Genomic DNA, 17,226 nt, shown 5'->3' with positions numbered 1-17,226 from the left:
AATGTGTTTCAGCATAGATGGCCACCACAAAATTGTACATTGGCTCCTGGCTGGCCTGGGCCAGGACCAAGGCAGAGGGGACCGTTCCCTCACTGTTTCCAGGATGGGAACTTCGCGGGCCATATCCGGCCCCCGGTCCTTGTGTTTGACATGTCTGGCGTAAGGATTCTTAACACTGTTTAAACCCAGTGCGGTCTGAAACAAACTTCAGAAACAGAATACTTGCCTCTTTCTCTGTTTCATGACTGCAATTCATTATCTCCCAAGAATTTCAGAATCATTTCAGAGGAAATTTACATGTCCTGTTTTTATTGATTCAGAGCATTCATTTCAGCAACAAAATAGGTATACTAAGTAGTTGTTCATTGGCCAGTTCAGTGTAACATTTCCACGCTCTAGTCTCCCTCATAGGAATGTGCCCTCCATTTCCTCTTCACCAAAGGGAGGCTGATGCAGTTCCCAAGCACAGGTCTGAGACCAACCTGATCAGATCTGACTTAGAGGAGGTAGGTGGAAGGTGGCCAGGGCACTGTGGTACACTTCCCTCACGGCTCTCATCAGCTGCAGCCGGGCAAACATCTGGCTGAATAAATGGGGACGTGGTTCCTGTGGGAGGCAGAAGAACCGTCATGATCAACAAATACAGCTTTCTTGTGCGTGAAGTTGAGGCTGGGAAGAAAAAGGGATGAAATCCTTTCTTGTTCTCTCTTTCCTTTCTTTCTGTGGCTGTGCTTGGAAAAGATAACATTTCACCATCCAGAAATGAGATGGATTCACACAATACACAGCCATCGTTGGGGGAATTTCATCTTTAGTAACCAGTAAGAAGAAACTTTTGTGCTCTGGGACTTTCCAATGTTACGAGACCTTTGGCCAACAGGAAGGGAAAATGCTATTGGAGAATAAAATTGGCACTGCTGTCATCGCATCAAAGAAAAGGATTCCCACATGTAACAATTCGCTTGTAAAAATGGTAAAGGCAGCTGAAATCTTACCATTGCTTTAAGAAAAGCTTCTAGTTTTCACATAATGTTGTGGGGACAATGTCAAGAACAAAACTAAGCCTTTTGTCCTCAAAATTCTATCAGCTTCATTAGAATGTTTGTAAAATATATTTATCAGTTGTTGTTTGTCTTGAGTATATTACATTTTTAGTAAATCTGGCCCACAGCCTGGGTATTGTTGGGTGGTCTCCCATCAAAATTATGAACCAGCCTGTGGCTGTTTGGATTTTTTTTCCAAGATCAATCCTGTCACCAACTGCCAGACTTAGTACTGGAGGGCTCTTTCTCATAGCCATTAATATTTATTCCTTCAATCTTTGAATCAGCAAAAAAAATGCAGTCATAATTTGCTGTGCCCTGATAAATGAGCTTTGATTGCCTCCAAATAGTAGTAAAAACACATGGCCATACAATATCCCTTTTGATAGAAGAAAAATGTTTATTACACTAACTTGGGACAAAATCAGCAATAAATCTTTATTGGTCAGCATTTCCCCTCCTCTATTTTTTAACATAAAGGTTTACCATTCTTTGAAAAACCACTCTACACCTGTTGAACAACAGGTCTAGCAGTCTTCCAAAAGACTGGAATACCACCGTATATAAGGAGCTCACTGTATACACGAAGCCCACCAGAATATTGCTTCGCAAAGAGCAGATGACCCACATTACACGGGCAAATGCTTCCAGCTGTCTAGTTTTCTCCAGCAGTGAACCTAAAATCTCAATGAAGGACAACATCAGGAGAGGATGTGTCCATAGATACTGAGGAGATGACATCACCCAGATTGTGCATGAAGTCTCATAGACCAGTGGTTCTCAACCTGTGGGTCGGGACCCCATTTGGGGTTGATCGACCATTTCACGGGGGTCGCCAAGCAAGGCTGTCCGCCATTTTTTCCCCTTTTCCGGTGGGTGCCTTACCTCCCTTGGGCTGGGCCAGCTGGTGGTCGGCCTGCTCCGTCTCTGCCGCTTGCCAGCTACGCCTCGGCCGGCGCAGGGGGCGGAACCTCGCATGCGCGGCACTCCCGGGCAGGGAAAGTCCTCAACGTACGACCGGTTGGGTAGTCCTCGACTTACGACGGGTTTAGTCCTTGACTTACGACCGGTTTAGTTTTTGACTTACGACCGGTTGGGGTCGCGGCATTAAAAAGGTTGAGAACCACTGTCATAGACCATTTGTATGCCAAGACATCTATTGGGAAAAAATTCTAAACTCAACTTTAAAACTGGAAGAGCTAAGGATGAATTCAGCCTTCCTCCATCGTGGGTTGGAAATGAGATAAAAGGAGTTTATCTTATAAACAGTTTGTAGGAGCCTTCAAGCTATAGTTAACAGGACTTATAAGCCAGGTTAAATTATTCATAGTGCTTTAAGTCTCTTACTGACTTATAGTAAACTCATCATTTTTTTCTATTTACTATAATGAGAGGCATTAAATGGTGCCTTTTGGACTTACATTCTGAACGTTACGTATCTTCATATCCTTTCTAGAGCACTTACCCCTAGAATGTGCACTCGGTTGTAGTAGGAACTGAAATCCATGCTTAGCTGAATCAGGAACTTACAAATCTATAATAAAAGCAAGACAATCACATTTCTCTTAGTGCAAATACCTTGGGAGAATGAAGGTTGCTGCCAGTTGGTGTCTAGGAGTTGATTAAACTTTTCTCCAAAACTGCTATCTGAGACTAAATCAGATGCAATCTAATGCCTACCGTAGGAATTTAATAACTATCCCAATCAAAGCAGCCTCTCAAGTGAAAAAAACATCTCCCCTGTCTGGAGTCTGAACTTCAGCAGCAATGCGTGTTTGAGGTTTGGCATAACATGCTAAAATCGTTCCCCAACACATTGAAAAAAATAAAAAAAAAGACGAAGGAAGAGAAAGGAACTACAACGTTTTGCCGTGCAATGTCCCAGCTTACCGCCTGCGTGCTAACTGTTATTCTTATCCCATCACTGGGGAGCAGGAACTGCATTATCTGGGTCAAGACCTCCTGGAAAGGCAGGATACTATTGAATAACAAGAGCCATTCCCCCTAGGAAAAACATAAGAGCAGAGGCTCGGGTTTGTCCAACAGAATTCATTCCAAATGCTATTTCCATATTGCACCTAGCAGGCAGAAGCATCATCCTGGCTTCATTGGGGTCATTATTGAATAGGATGGGGAGAGTGGAAACCACGATTCCAAACCTCCCAAAATATTTGTTCTTCCCATGTATGAATAAAGTACTGGATCACCAATCTTTCTCTCAACACTCGGCTTAAGCACGAGAATGGAGGGAAAGAGCGGGGTGTCAGAAGGCGGTATTGCATATGTGCTATGGGGAAGGAAGGAAGGAAGGAAGGAAGGGAAGGGAAGGGAAGGGAAGGGAAGGAAGGAAGGAAGGAAGGAAGGAAGGAAGGAAGGAAGGAAGGAAGGAAGGAAGGAAGGAAGGAAGGAAGGAAGGAAGGAAGGAAGGAAGGAAGGAAGGAAGGAAGGAAAAAAAATCTGTTCCAAATTGCAAACTAGGAGGGAAATGATCTTTTTGCGTTTAAACGTTTATTAGTTTATAGCACTGGTGGCGAACCTATGGCACGCGTGCCAGAGGCAGCACTCAGAGTCCTCTCTGTGGGCACACATGCCATGCCCCGGAGATGGCAACCGTCCCTCTTCAACCAGCCGCCTACTAACTCGCCGAGGTCCCACATGGCCGGATGCATCCCAGCACCCATGCGCTCACTGGCCTCTGTGTGCAGGGGCTGATGGTGTCAGGGAGCAGCCGCCCCGGCCTCACCTTGCCCTGTGACAATGGCCCCCCCACCCTGCCTCGCCTTGCCTCGCCTCACCCAGCAGGACGAGCCTCCTACCCACCGCCCCACCTGCCAGAGACCCCCTGGATCTCCCCCACTCTGCCCGGCCCCCAAAGGCATCCCTCCCACAAGCAACATCAAGGTGATCACGCCCAACTTGGCCACACCCACCCAATCTGCCATGACCACCACAGCCACGCCCACCTGGCACTCGGTGATAAATAAGTGGGTTTTGGGTTGCAGTTTGGGCACTCGGTCTCTAAAAGGTTCACCATCACTGGTTTATAGTATACAAATGAGGGAAATGACCAACCAAGGAGACTCCACTCCACAGATGCCAACATCTGTGCAATAGATGTTCCCTCTTACTGTGATATACATAACAAACTAGAAGATCACATACACTGATCATGGAAGGCCAATTACTGGGACCTATTTTTTATTGGGGAATTAGGTTAAACAACCTCCTATCCTGAAAAATGAGGTTTTCATTTCCAACACATTGTATTCTTCAACTGAACCCAGAGAAGTCTCCAGGTCTGGGGTCTTTGTAATTCTTTGCTCACCTCTTCCCTGAGAGAGGAGTAGTTCAGTTCAGAAGACTGGGGAAAGACTGGATACAGACCTAAATTGGATGGCAGATATTAGTTACCACAGTAAACAAGAAATGTAATAAGATTAGTCAGAGTTGAAAACAAAATTAGTTAATGCACTCTAGTGGCACAGTGGAAGATTGGTGAGGACCTGCTAGTATGATCCACTCTTTCCTTCTGTATCTATAAGATAAACACTCTAACAAGTCATTGCAAATTGGGTGCCACTTAGCAAGCTTTCTATTACAAACTCCTCCACTTGCACACTTAAAATTTCTTACAAGCATTGCAGGTTGCCTGACTGTATTGCAAACCACTCTATATTTATACTGCTGCACGTAAACCATTAAGATAAAGAGGCGATGAGTTCTGTTAGAAATATTATCACAAGTATGAACATCTTTGACAGAGGCTGAATTATCTGGTTCCCAACTTATTAGCAAGAGATCTTAATAGTCATTCCTAGGAGTTGTCTTCTAGTCCAGAGATCCTGTTATATTTAAAATATCCCTGGCAATGAATCACCTGTTTAAATTACGATTGAGACACTGATCAAATGTGCCACTAAGCCATATCCAGGTGTTATTTTTTTTTATACTCCTTACCTCTTAAGAAAAGGACAAAAAATGTCCCCACACCCTTTAAACCTCAGTGACATCCCAAAGACTCAGGGAAACAACTCACAACAGACGGTTCAAGAGAGTTGTTCCACTGCCATTTCTCGGTGGTCAGCAAGCTGAAGAGACAGTGACTAGTATACAGATACTCCTTGAGTTTTCACTGAAACTGAGTTTGGGATTATAGTGGTCGTTAAATAGATCAATGTGACCATGACTGATTTCATGACCTTTTTGGCAGCAGCCATTAAGCAAATGCAGCATTCATTGAATCCATTATATCCAATGACTTTTTTTTTTGCTAGAAACCAAATGGCGGGAACCGGCAAAAAATCATAAAACAATTACGATTACGTGACTGCGGGATGCTGCAAACGGTTGCCAAGTGCCCAAAATGCAATCACGTGACCATGCAGAGGGTGCAACCATTTAGAACTGAAATTAAGTTGTAAGTATTTTTTGAGGGGTCTTTGGTAACTTTGGTCACTAAGCTACCTACCGGTCATTAAGCAAGAAATACTGTATCTTTTTCCTTAAATGTTCTCAATATTTATTCAATCACTTTCTTTTTAGTATTTTATTCTGCTTGGAGCCAAATCTTAGAAACACATAGAGCAGAACATCTAATGCAGTGGTGGCGAACCTTTTAGAGACCGAGTGCCCAAACTGCAACCCAAAACCCACTTATGCATCGCCGGGTGCCAGGTGGGCGTGGCCACTGGGTGGGTGTGGCCACCAAGCTGTTGGCTCGTGCTCACTTGCTCGCTCGCTCGCTCGCTGTCCGCTCTGAGTTGTGCTCGCTCTCTCGCTATCTGCAGCAAATGCAGCTTCCGCCGAAAGTTGCTCCTTTTATAGCTTCTCGCCTATTCCCAGACTGTGCATGTGCGGAGAGCTGCGCATGCGCGGAGAAGAGGAGGGAACAGCTCGGCCCAGCAATGGCTCGCGTGCCACCAGAGACAGCTCCATGTGCCGCCTGTGGCACGCGTGCCATAGGTTCGCCACCACGGATCTAATACAAAACTCTTTCAAAATGATGCAAAGACTGCCAATTCAGCCAGGCTGAAACATGGATGAATCCAGCATACAAGCCAACAAGACTTTCACCTTCTTCTACTGATTTCTGGTATGTGTCAAAGAGCGTGGCAAGTCGAGCGCAATTATACATCACAAAAGCTCCGCCTTTGGTCCCCTTCGTTGAGATATTGCTTTCTTCCACGTCCAAGAAAACCTGAGGGGGCAAAAATAATTTCTGTTGGCAAGGAAGTAATCCCATTGCCAGTGAGATCCTGAATTCTGCCCCCGTAATCTTGCCCACAGATTACCCTAAAACAAGGTTCCACTGTGAGAAATGAATTAAAAGAAAATACTATAGCCATGGTTCACAGTTGATGAAGATTAAGTTCTCATCAGACTGAAGAAGCTACTTGGATGAGCAGGCAAAAAGTTTCAAATCAACAAGAAAAAAAGTCCAGTTGTCATGATTCAACTTCCAGACACGATTCTCAGAATTTTCTATTTTAGGCCCAGACTGCCAGAGAAGATCCCACCAAGGATCCTTAATAATAATAATAATAATAATAATAATAATAATAATAATAATAATAATAATAATAATAATAAAGTTGGAAGGGGACCTTGGAGGTCATCGAGTCCAACCCCCTGCTCAGGCAGGAACCCTACACCATTTCAGACAAATGGCTGTCCAGTCTCTTCTTAAAAACTTCCAGTGTTGGAGCATTCACCGCTTCTGGAGGCAGATTGTTCCACTCAATAATTGTTCCAACTGTCAGGAAGTTTCTCCTTAGTTCTAAGTTGCTTCTCTCCTTGATCAGTTTCCATCCGTTGCTTCTTGTCTTGCCTTCAGGCGCCTTGGAGAATAGCTTGACTCCCTCTTCTTTGTGGCAGCCCCTGAGATACTGGAACACTGCTATCATGTCCCCCCTCGTCCTTCTCTTCATTAAACTAGACATACCCAATTCCAGCAGCCTTTCCTTATATGTTTTAGCCTCCAGTCCCCTAATCACCTTTGTTGCTCTTCTCTGTACTCTTTCTAGACTTGAAGTTTCAGTGTCTTACCCTTAATCCTACCATACTTACAGTATGCAAACTACTGGTTGGGCTCTGCTGCATTAAGGCACCAATCAGTCTATATAAAAAGCTGTTCTTATTCAGCCTTTTCCCTTCTGGTGACTCCAACTATGTTGGAACTGAAGCTCCCAGAATGCCTAGTCTGGTTGGGGAAGGCCAATTACACATCCAGCAGCCTGAAGTCATTGCTAAAATTGCTCTTTGCCAAGAAGTGACATTGCATTGAGTCACTTGCTCTTTTCCCCCCCAAATTCATCAACTTGTGACAGCAATCTCTGTTCAATGTTCCATATACCACTGCCTTCCCCCTTGTGGATCCTCTAGATGTTATGAATGTTATTTCCCATGATCCCATATATAGCATGAGAACAAAAACGTTTCTATCCAGAAAACTTTAAGATAGGAAAAGCTACTAGGGTAGATATAATTCCTTTTCCTCATAATTCAGGTTCAGTTTCATCTGGAATATAGGAATATAAACAAGTCCACTAATCTTATAATTTCCATGCCAACAAATCCTGTATTCAACATAATTATGCAAATTTAGGTAAGTTTATGACCACATGTTGTGTTTATAATCCAGCACTCTTATTCTAACTACGAATGTGTGTGTTTTCCAAAATTATTCTACCTTTCAATAGCACAGAAATCTTATTATTTCTACTCACTGCTTACCTGATTCTGATGAACTATACTCAGCATGTCAAATCGGATAGCAGCTGACGTCAGTATGCTGATTACTTTGGTCCACGAGGCATCTGCAAAAAAGGGCAGAAAAAAAGAGAAAATTCATCACAAATGGAAAAAAAAATCCCTTCTATGGAACGTAACCCTCAATAATTTATTTTATTAATTAATCAAATTCATATACTACAATCTCACCAAAGTCAATTGAGGATCTAGAAGGGGAAGCCTTTTATTTCTTTCTGAAGTTGAATGTAAAAACTAAAAAATTCAACAAGACTCATAAGGAAGTATTTCAAGCAGTTGGAGAAATTGAAAGTATGACTGGCAAGGTCTAGGTTCAAGACAACATACAGCCATGGAAGAGTTAACAGAACTAAAATGTTGGATGTGGTAGATAGAACAGAACAATCACAATTTAGAAGAAGAACCCTGACAGGAATGCTCCTGGTCCCTCCTCACCACGAAGCAACAAGGCAAATGAGTACGAAAATTTGTGTTTGTAATGGCTAAGCCAGGGGTCCTCAACCTTGGCAACTTTAAGACTTGTGGACTTCAACTCCCAGAATTCCTCAGCCAGCAAAGGTTGAGGACCCCTGGCTTAAGCAGTTAATGAATAGGTTAACAGAGTCTCTCTATATAATGCAGGGGTGTCAAACGCAATTTCACTGAGGGCTGCATCAGCATTGTCGTTGCCCTCGGGGTGTGTTTGTGGCCAGAGTGGGTGCAGCCTATTGGGTGGGCATGGATGGAGTGGGTGTGGCCTACTGGGTGGGCATGGCCAGTTCTACATCATTCGCGTCAAGGATGCCTGTGGGGGCCTGGACAGGAGTGGGACAGATCTGAGGGTCTCTGGCAGAAGGGGGTGGGACCGGGGCAAGTGCCAAGGCATGGTCCACCGGGGCAAGTGCCAAGATGGCCACCACAAAATTGTACATTGGCTCCCGGCTGGCCTGGGCCAGGGCCAAGGCAGCGGGAGCCGTTCCTTCACTGTTTCCAGGATAATTTCATGGGCCACATGAAACCACTTCGCGGGCTGCATCCGGCCCCCGGGCCTTGTGTTTGACATGTCTAATAAAATGTGTTCTTTTGAGCCCTTCATTGCTGCATAAAAGTCCAAAGTTCATATCAGGAACAGAAGCACACTGGATAAATTTGGGCCCAAAAAACATTCTCTCAGCACACAGCAATTCCTCACAGAATTGCTATGAGGATAATACATTGGTGTCAATTCTCTCCTGGAGAAAAGCTGAGACATAAATCTAACAAATCAAATAAATAATACATGTTTCCCCTTGCACTAGTGGCGAATATCTATAACTACAGATATTTTCCCTTGTTCTAACTGAAACAAGTTACCATCCAGCAAGAAGATACATCACCATTATTCTCATGGGTGACACATCTTAAGTTTCCCAAAAGGAGCACAATAAAACGAGAGGGAAATGATGATTATATATAGCAGGATGAACAATTACCTTTAGAGAGATCTCCATATTTCAGCACTGAAGCTTTATGCATCTGGGAATGTCGTAGTCTACAAGTTAGAAACAACAAGACCTCAGCTGAAAAACCATGTATGTTTCTTCATCTGCCTACAATATCACTGCTGCTATTTTCAAAACAGTAAATTTATTATGAAGTATCCTTCTATTTACTGAAATGTTAACTCTTCTTCTTCTTCTACAATAGTTAAAAAACAGGGCTTAAGAATTCTTCCAGGAAGCATTCCCCTTCCTTCAAGTATTCATTTCATAGCGGTCCAACTCTTCCTTTATTTTATGTTCTACTGTAACAATCTATAGTTGCTAAGACACATGGAAATAGAAAAAGAAAAGTACAACCAAAGTAATGTAATGCACCTCAGCCCTGGACCAGCTCCTTTCACCTACTTATTCTAAATGGGTGGGTGGGACTGTTAGGCCCAACTACCTGTCTGACGGTGTTTTCCAGACCAGGGCTCTCTCTGATACAGGCAGTTCAAAACTGATGCTGCCATTCACCTTGTCTAAGTTCTGTGATCCAAGAGGAGTCTTCCCAAGATGATGATGATGATGATGATGATGATGATGATGATGATGATGATGATGATAATAATAATAATAATAATAATAATAATAATAATAATAATAATAATAATAATAATAATAATAATAAAGTTGGAAGGGACCTTGGAGGTCATCTAGTCCAACCCCCTGCTCAGGCAGGAAACCCTACACCATTTCAGACAAATGGCTGTCCAGTCTCTTCTTAAAAACCTCCAGTGTTGGACCATACACCGCTTCTGGAGGCAGGTTGTTCCAGTGGTTAATTGTTCTAACTGTCAGGAAGTTTCTCCTTAGTTCTAGGTTGCTTCTCTCCTTGATTAGTTTCCATCCATTGCTTCTTGTTTTGCCCTCAGGCGCTTTGGAGAATAGCTTGACTCCCTCTTCTTTGTTGCAGTCCCTGAGATATTGGAACACTGCTATCATGTCCCCCCTCGTCCCCACCAATGTCCCCACCAATGCCTCTTTTAAGATATTTTCTCAGACCAGGCACGTGCTTCCCTTTTACCAAAATACTGAAACGTTTATGTTCAAGGGGAAAGAGTATTTTTCTTTTATCTATTCTCTCTTTTGATTATTGGCTGCCAAAGTTGATGTGAGGGAAAACCGTTACTTCCTCAGGAAGACGTCTTTACATGCTGCTTACAAATTAACTCCCGCCCTTTCTTGTTGGCTCTGCCAAAAGTTTCAGTGTGAAATGAGGAAAGGACAGAATTCTACCCACCCACAGGACTATCCTGCTAGCTCAGGGCTACTAAGCCTGTCTTTCCATTTCTAGGAGCCTTCTCGGGGACTCTAATGGACAAGAACGTTACAGGTTTACACAAATCAGGCCAGATCAACCGATAGTAAAACGGGGGGGGGGGTTGCTCTGCTTGTCGAGCTGCTGTGACCGCCTTACTTTCTGGAGCATCCAAGTAGAAGTGTTATCAGCAGCTTGTTCAAGAAGGAAAAGAGGTCCTTCTTAAAGGAAAAAAGAGACGCAAGTGGGATTAAGGGACACTGTGCTGAAATCATGAGAGAGAACGGGGACTTACTGGTAGTACTGAAAAGCATTCATGCAAGAATCAGTGCAGGTAATTTTCACAGGCCCACAGACAAGGTGTTTCTAAGAAATAAAAAATACCAACCGCCAATCACAAGCAATCTCCTGACATCATTTACTTTCCATCCTTAAATTGCTTTTCGCTTTTTAATGAAAGGATGTTAGCATGTAACAGAGGAATGGGTGTTTTGGGGGTAGATAAGATACCTGGACTGTTTAGCAAAAGTCACGGAGGAGGGTTGCTGGAATGGGCTGAGCATGAGACGTGGGACAGGGTAGCTTTAGTAATGGCAAAAAGAAGCATGTCATCTTTTTTTTAAGGCCATCCAATCGAGTGGGGAAAGTCTGGCTGTGCTGTATATAGCAGGGTGTCAAACTCAATTTCATTGAGGGCCGCATCAGCATTGCGGTTGCTCTCATGGGGGGAGGTGGGGTGTGTGTGGCCAGGGTGGGTGCGGCCTACTGGGTGGGCGTGGAGTGGGCATGGCCAGCTCTACATCGTTCGCGTCAAGGGTGCCTGTGGGGGCCTGGGCAGAAGTAGGACAGATCTGAGGGTCTCTGGCAGAAGGGGGTGGAACCGGGGAAAGTGTCAAGGCATGGTCCACTACAGGAGCCTCACTGTTCCTCTCAGGCCAAGTGGGGGGGCTGGATGGTGGTGCAGGCTGCCCGGAGCCCTGGGCAGCAGAGGTCAAATGCCCAGCCTGGCCCTCAAGCACCCGCAGCACCAAGCCCAGCCCCTCTTCTCCAAGGGGGTGCCCAGCTGCACTTACCTCCTCCTCAAGGCTGCTGCTGCTGTGCTTGGTCTCCTTAGCCAGGTTGCTCATGATGGGTACGAGGGCAAAGTCAGAAGGAGGCCCATTCCCTCTCCATGGGAGGAGACCCGGCTTTGTATCCAAAGCTTCCTTAGCAATAGGATGGGAGACCCCAGGATAGGCCAGGAGGAGGGGGCAAGGGGATGGTAAAAGGGCAGCAGGACCGGACTAAGGCAGGACTTCCCTCAGACCCTCCCTCTCCTTCTTTCCTTCCTTCCTAAGTACAGAGTAGTGGGAAAATATTTGAGGTGAGGGAGGGAGAAAAACAGGCAAGAAACGCAGCCAGGGCCAGGGCCAAGGCAGCGGGGGCCGTTTCCCTCACTGTTTCCAGGATGGCTTCGTGGGCCACATGAAACCACTTCGTGGGCCGCATCTGACCCCCGGGCCTTGTGTCTGACATGTCTGGTATACAGCATATCCTTCCCAAAAGTAAGTTTGGGATAGTGGCTAAGGCAACAGGCCAGAAGCAGGGCGTCTGAGAGTTCTAGTTCCACTTTAGGCACAATGCCAGTTGACGATTGGGCCAGCCACTCTCTTCCAGCCATTGGAAGAAGAAGGCAAAGGCAAACCGCTTATGAAAGTCTTGCCAAGATAACTGCAGTAACTTGTCCAGGAAGTCACCAGGAGTCAATATTGATTTGAAAGCACCAAAAATAAATAGTAATAATAATAATAATAATAAAAAACCCTTCCCAGAAGACACACCATTCCATACCTGGTGAGTTGTGAAAGACAGTGGCTGTGTTACTAATCTCCACAACAGATCCACTTTCTGCTGCTGGAATGCCTCCTCATTGTTCACAATATGCACAATGCTACAGCAAACCCCTGGCACAGCCTCCTGGAGAAGAACAGCAGTTCCCAAGAGAGTCATAGACAGGTAAGACTTCTATTTCCACCCACCATGAGCCAAATCTTTGTCGATCTACTCACTGTGCATTGCCGGGCCACATGCTGGAGCTCAGCCACCTGGTACAACTTCTCTTCCGTTACTGAAACCCGAAACGAGATTACCAAGAGGACATTCAGGCTGAAATCACTATGTATATGTATCCTGGAGGTCTTGCTTCATGGGACTGTTTACCCCGAATCATATGGAGTTGAAATGCTCTGTAGCTCTAACCAGTGCTTTTTTTGTATATATATAAAAAAAAAGGTGCCGGAACTCACACACTTCATACAACCCGCCTTGCCTACCCTACAAGGTTCCATCCAAAAAAGGTGCCGGAACTCCGTTCTGGGCGTTCGATGAGAAAAAAAGCCCTGGCTCTAACTATAACCCTTTTGTTGTGGCTCCATCTTATGAGCACCTCTTATCGGAGGAAGAAGGCTCCGAACATGAAGGAGAGGAGATGGCCAGGCCTCCCTCTCCAGGACCCTCCTCTCTGGCAATGCCTCAGGTGTCTCCCGACGGAGAAGAGATTGACCAGGAGCCAAGTGTTTCTGAGATTGGCCAGGAGCCAGGTGTTTCGGATAGTGATGAAGATACGTTGTGGCTGGATCCACGCCAGCGTAGGCGCAACAAGCGTGCACAGCAGAAAAGGAGACGTGCCAGAGATTAAGCTGAGTCACTGGACCACACCCCACAGGCTATAAAAGGGAGGTGGTGGCCATTTGGACTCTGTGACGGACAAAGCTAAATCGCTGGCGAAGTAGTTTGCTGTGGATTGAATTTCAAACTGTGTGTATTGTTTTTTGTTTCTGTGTTCTCTGAGTAAAAGTTCTTGGCAGGCAGATACGGAGCTGCTGCCAAGTTTCTTATCTGTGGCGTGGAGTGTGGAGAAGTTATTTAACCCTCGGCTGGCTGTTTGGGTGTGTGTGTCAGACGGGGACAGAACACCTTTCCCTTGTATTAACATCCATCTGGACAATAAACAGTAGAGCAGGACCGGATTTAGCACACAATAAGAAAGTAAAAAATAGGGCTTTCTCAGCCACCATCTTCCAATTATGGAACTCAGACCCCAAAGAGAAATAACTTTACCATTTAAAATCTTCCCAATCATTCAGCATTTGAAAAATAGTAAATACCGCAGGAACAGACTGTCTTTCAGGTTGCCAGTTCCCCCCCCCCCTTTTTTTTTTTTAATAAATATTGTTTTACTTGCTTTGTTGGTTGTTCCTGAGCATTATTATTTTCTTGTGATGGTTTAACACTGTATATATTGCTGTTCTGTAAGTTTTCTGGAAGGAAATGCAGTATGCCACTAAAATCAAATTGAATCGGTAATAGGGCTCCAAATCCTGAAAGTCATCATTTCAGCCTGAATGTCCCATCCATACTATTAAGGTGTTCACAGCAACCTATTTTGCAGGATTTTTGCATGAGGATGGATATAATAATGCTATTTGTCTATATTCATCATGGAGAAAATCTATATGGTTGCTAGGAGTCAAAAAATAACTTGATGGCATATAATCAATCAATCAGTCAGTCAGTCCATATATTATCTGAAGGAATATCAACCACTTACCAAGAAAGACATCCAAGTTGGGGTCGTAGCCTTCCAGTCCCTCCTGCTTCTCCAGGAACTCTTTCAAGTGCAGTTTACATACAGTTTCATCCTGGTCTGCCTGGATAATTGTGGTATATGGACACTGGCAAAGGGTTTCCTTCAAGGCCAGAATGTCCTCAGGAACTCGAGAGGCTTCTGACCCAGAAGGCCAATCAACTTGTATCTGATGCAAGAACTGATGGATTTCCTCATTGACAAAAGCTGGAACCAGCTGCACGTCTATTCTGTTTGTGCAAAACAAACAAAGGAATTCTACAGCAAACAAACCCAATCACTGAGTTCATGCCACTGCTAATATAAACTACAGAAAATCCTCTGAAAAATGATACCAGTCCTAAAACACTAGAGAGGGATTGAAGGGCCATGAGACAATGAAAGTGCACCTCTCATAAATCTCTTGACAACCCAAAATGAAAGGACTTTAAGGAGTAGGAAAGTCATACGTGTTTTTAGAGCCTGAGCTGTAAAGTGATTGACAATAAAGGCTCATTCCATGCACTAACCCTTGAGCTTGGAGCAGGCCCGCCAAGTGGTCAGTGACCAAGATGGCCCTCAGATGACCCAGACTGAGTGACTTCAGGTCTTTCCGCCCACGCAGGGGCACACAGTTGAGGATGATGCAGTGTCCCTGGGATGTCAAAGGAGGCTTTGTATATACAGGAAGAGCCGTCAGAACCTGCTCAAAGATGGTTGGTCTATCCAATTGCACAGTCAATCCAGCTGGAACAGTTTGACAGCTGTGAATGGGAGGCATTCCTGGGCACTTCAGTGAAAGTATACTCTCAACAATGTCTTTGGGAACCTAGTACAATATAAAACATAAAAGACAAACAGATTTGACTTCCTTCTGGTGCTTGTTGTTCAAGAACAGAAACAAAGCATGTCACACCTTAGAAATGAAGATATTCTCACTTTAAAGCTCCAGAATGAACCACAACAATGGCACTGTAGATGAGGGCTACTAGTTTCTCTTACGAAACCAGAAAAAAATAAATTATTTCCATTATACAAGCCATAACATATGTTGTTAAGAAATACATTTAATAATAATAATAATAATAATAATAATAATAATAATAATAATAAAAAACAACTGGAGCACCACTTGAACACCATTGGCATTGACAAATTCGCTATTAGTCAATTGCAAAAGGCGGCCTTACTAGGAACTGCTTCCATCCTGCAACGATATCTGTAATACCATCAAACATCCACATCTGCCTATCCCAGGTCCTGGGAAAGGACTCGATAGGTAGACAAAATGCCAAATCCAGTCTGAACATCTGGCTGATTGTGCGATGATCCATAATAATAATAATAATAATAATAATAATAATAATAATAATAATAATAATAATAATAATAAAGTTGGAAGGGACCTTGGAGGTCATCAAGTCCAACCCCCTGCTCAGGCAAGTAACCCTATACCATTTCGGACAAATGGCTGTCCAGTTTCTTCTTAAAAACTTCCAGTGTTGGAGCATTCACCGCTTCTGGAGGCAGGTTCTTCCACTGGTTATTTGTTCTGTCAGGAAGTTTCTCCTTAGTTCTAGGTTGCTTCTCTCCTTGATTAGTTTCCATCCGTTAATTGTTTTTCTACTATTCAAAACTCACAGGGAATCAATGCCTTTCATTATTTGACCACTTGCTTTCTGACGTATCACACATACCAAATATATCTATCATTTGTTTCCGTACCCTATAAAGACTTGACCTGCCCCCCCCACCTCCCCTAAATAAATGCTTTTTTGCTGGGCTTGAATGATTTGGTGATTCGTATTTTCAGGTGGGCAAAGACACCTCTTGGCAAAAATCTCTGAAACGGAGGGTTCAATTATCAGCTCCACACCAAACTCACAGAGTGCCTAAGACTGGAGGCTAAAGCATATAAGGAATGGCTGCTGGAATTGGGTATGTCTAGTTTAATGAAGAGAAGGACGAGGGAGGACAGGATAGCAGTGTTCCAGTATCTCAGGGGCTGCCACAAAGAAGAGGGAGTCAAGCTATTCTCCAAAGCACCTGAAGGCAAAACAAGAAGCAACGGATGGAAACTAATCAAGGAGAGAACGTTGGATCTTGATTCCTCTTTGAAGGACTGTCAATCTTGTTAATTGGTCACCTTGTTGGACGGAGGTCTTCACCACTTACGAGGTTGTGACCTTCAAAAATTCTTCTCTGACCTGTCGGTAAACAGGTTTTACCATATCCCAAAGGACGGACTCGTCCCCCTTGGACTAGATGACCTCCAAGGTCCCTTCCAACTTTACTATTATTATTATTATACTTCAGTGTTTCTCAACCTTGACAATTTTAAGGCATGTGGACTTCAACTCCCAGAATTCCACAGCCAGCAATGCTGGCTGTGGAATTCTGGAAGTTGAAGTCCACATGCCTTAAAATTGTCAAGGTTGAGAAACACTGCGAGGCAACACAGCTACTACACTTGCAATAAGGCAGCACTAATTTATTTCTGTGTTCCTCGGGGATGATTTTTTCAACTCCCAATCTAGCCTACAGCCCCGAGGTTTCCTGATGGCCTCCCATCCATGCATTAGGTCGCCTTTGGACGACCGGGCAAGGTCGGGCAGGTGCAACTACGTCACTCATTCGCACGTCAACTAATAAACGTTCCAGCTTTTTTTCTCCTACTGGTCAGCCAGCCAGCCGGCCCGCCCCTCTCCCTTCAATACCCCGCCCATTTTAGCCACGCCCCCACCTGTGCGTTCGCGAAGATGGCCCTCAGAGCGGCCCTGGGGGCCAGGAAGTCCCGGCTCCGTAAATTTCGGGCGCTGCTCTCTTTGAACCAGACGGAGGGACGAGCTCCACCTCCGGCCTTTCCTCTTAGAACGGCGTTGAATGCCGCCAAGGCCTCTGACACACGCAGTCGGCCGTCGGCTGTCTCCATAGCGACAGAGGGGGGGGGAAACACTCTACAACAGTCTTCATGAAGGCAGCAACTGAGGGGGTTTCCTTGCACGAGCTTGACGGAAGTGACGTTGGGAAAGAAAAGTCCGGGGAAAAAAA

The 17,226-nt window shown here is 44.6% G+C and overlaps 1 protein-coding gene across 1 annotated transcript; it reads right to left on the bottom strand.

Moving 5' to 3' along the window:
* Nucleotides 1-301: 301 nt before the first annotated feature.
* DALRD3 (DALR anticodon binding domain containing 3) lies at nt 302-17,107 on the bottom strand. Its single transcript, XM_015821891.1, has 13 exons — nt 16,919-17,107; nt 14,706-15,004; nt 14,161-14,426; nt 12,620-12,678; nt 12,402-12,527; nt 10,867-10,937; nt 9,263-9,321; nt 7,776-7,858; nt 6,117-6,240; nt 4,369-4,427; nt 2,934-3,047; nt 2,509-2,577; nt 302-606 (listed from the first exon to the last, which is right to left on the bottom strand). The coding sequence occupies exons 1-13, from the start codon at nt 17,105-17,107 to the stop codon at nt 487-489; spliced, it is 1,638 nt and encodes a 545-aa protein (XP_015677377.1). The 3' UTR covers nt 302-486.
* Nucleotides 17,108-17,226: the final 119 nt, after the last annotated feature.

This window comes from Protobothrops mucrosquamatus, unplaced genomic scaffold, assembly GCF_001527695.2.
Source record: "Protobothrops mucrosquamatus isolate PMUCROS unplaced genomic scaffold, P.Mucros_1.0 scaffold1418, whole genome shotgun sequence".
In the NCBI taxonomy this organism is placed as follows: Eukaryota; Metazoa; Chordata; class Lepidosauria; order Squamata; family Viperidae; genus Protobothrops; species Protobothrops mucrosquamatus.
Note: the sequence above shows the minus strand (reverse complement) of the source record. Positions and strands in the feature narration are given on the sequence as shown.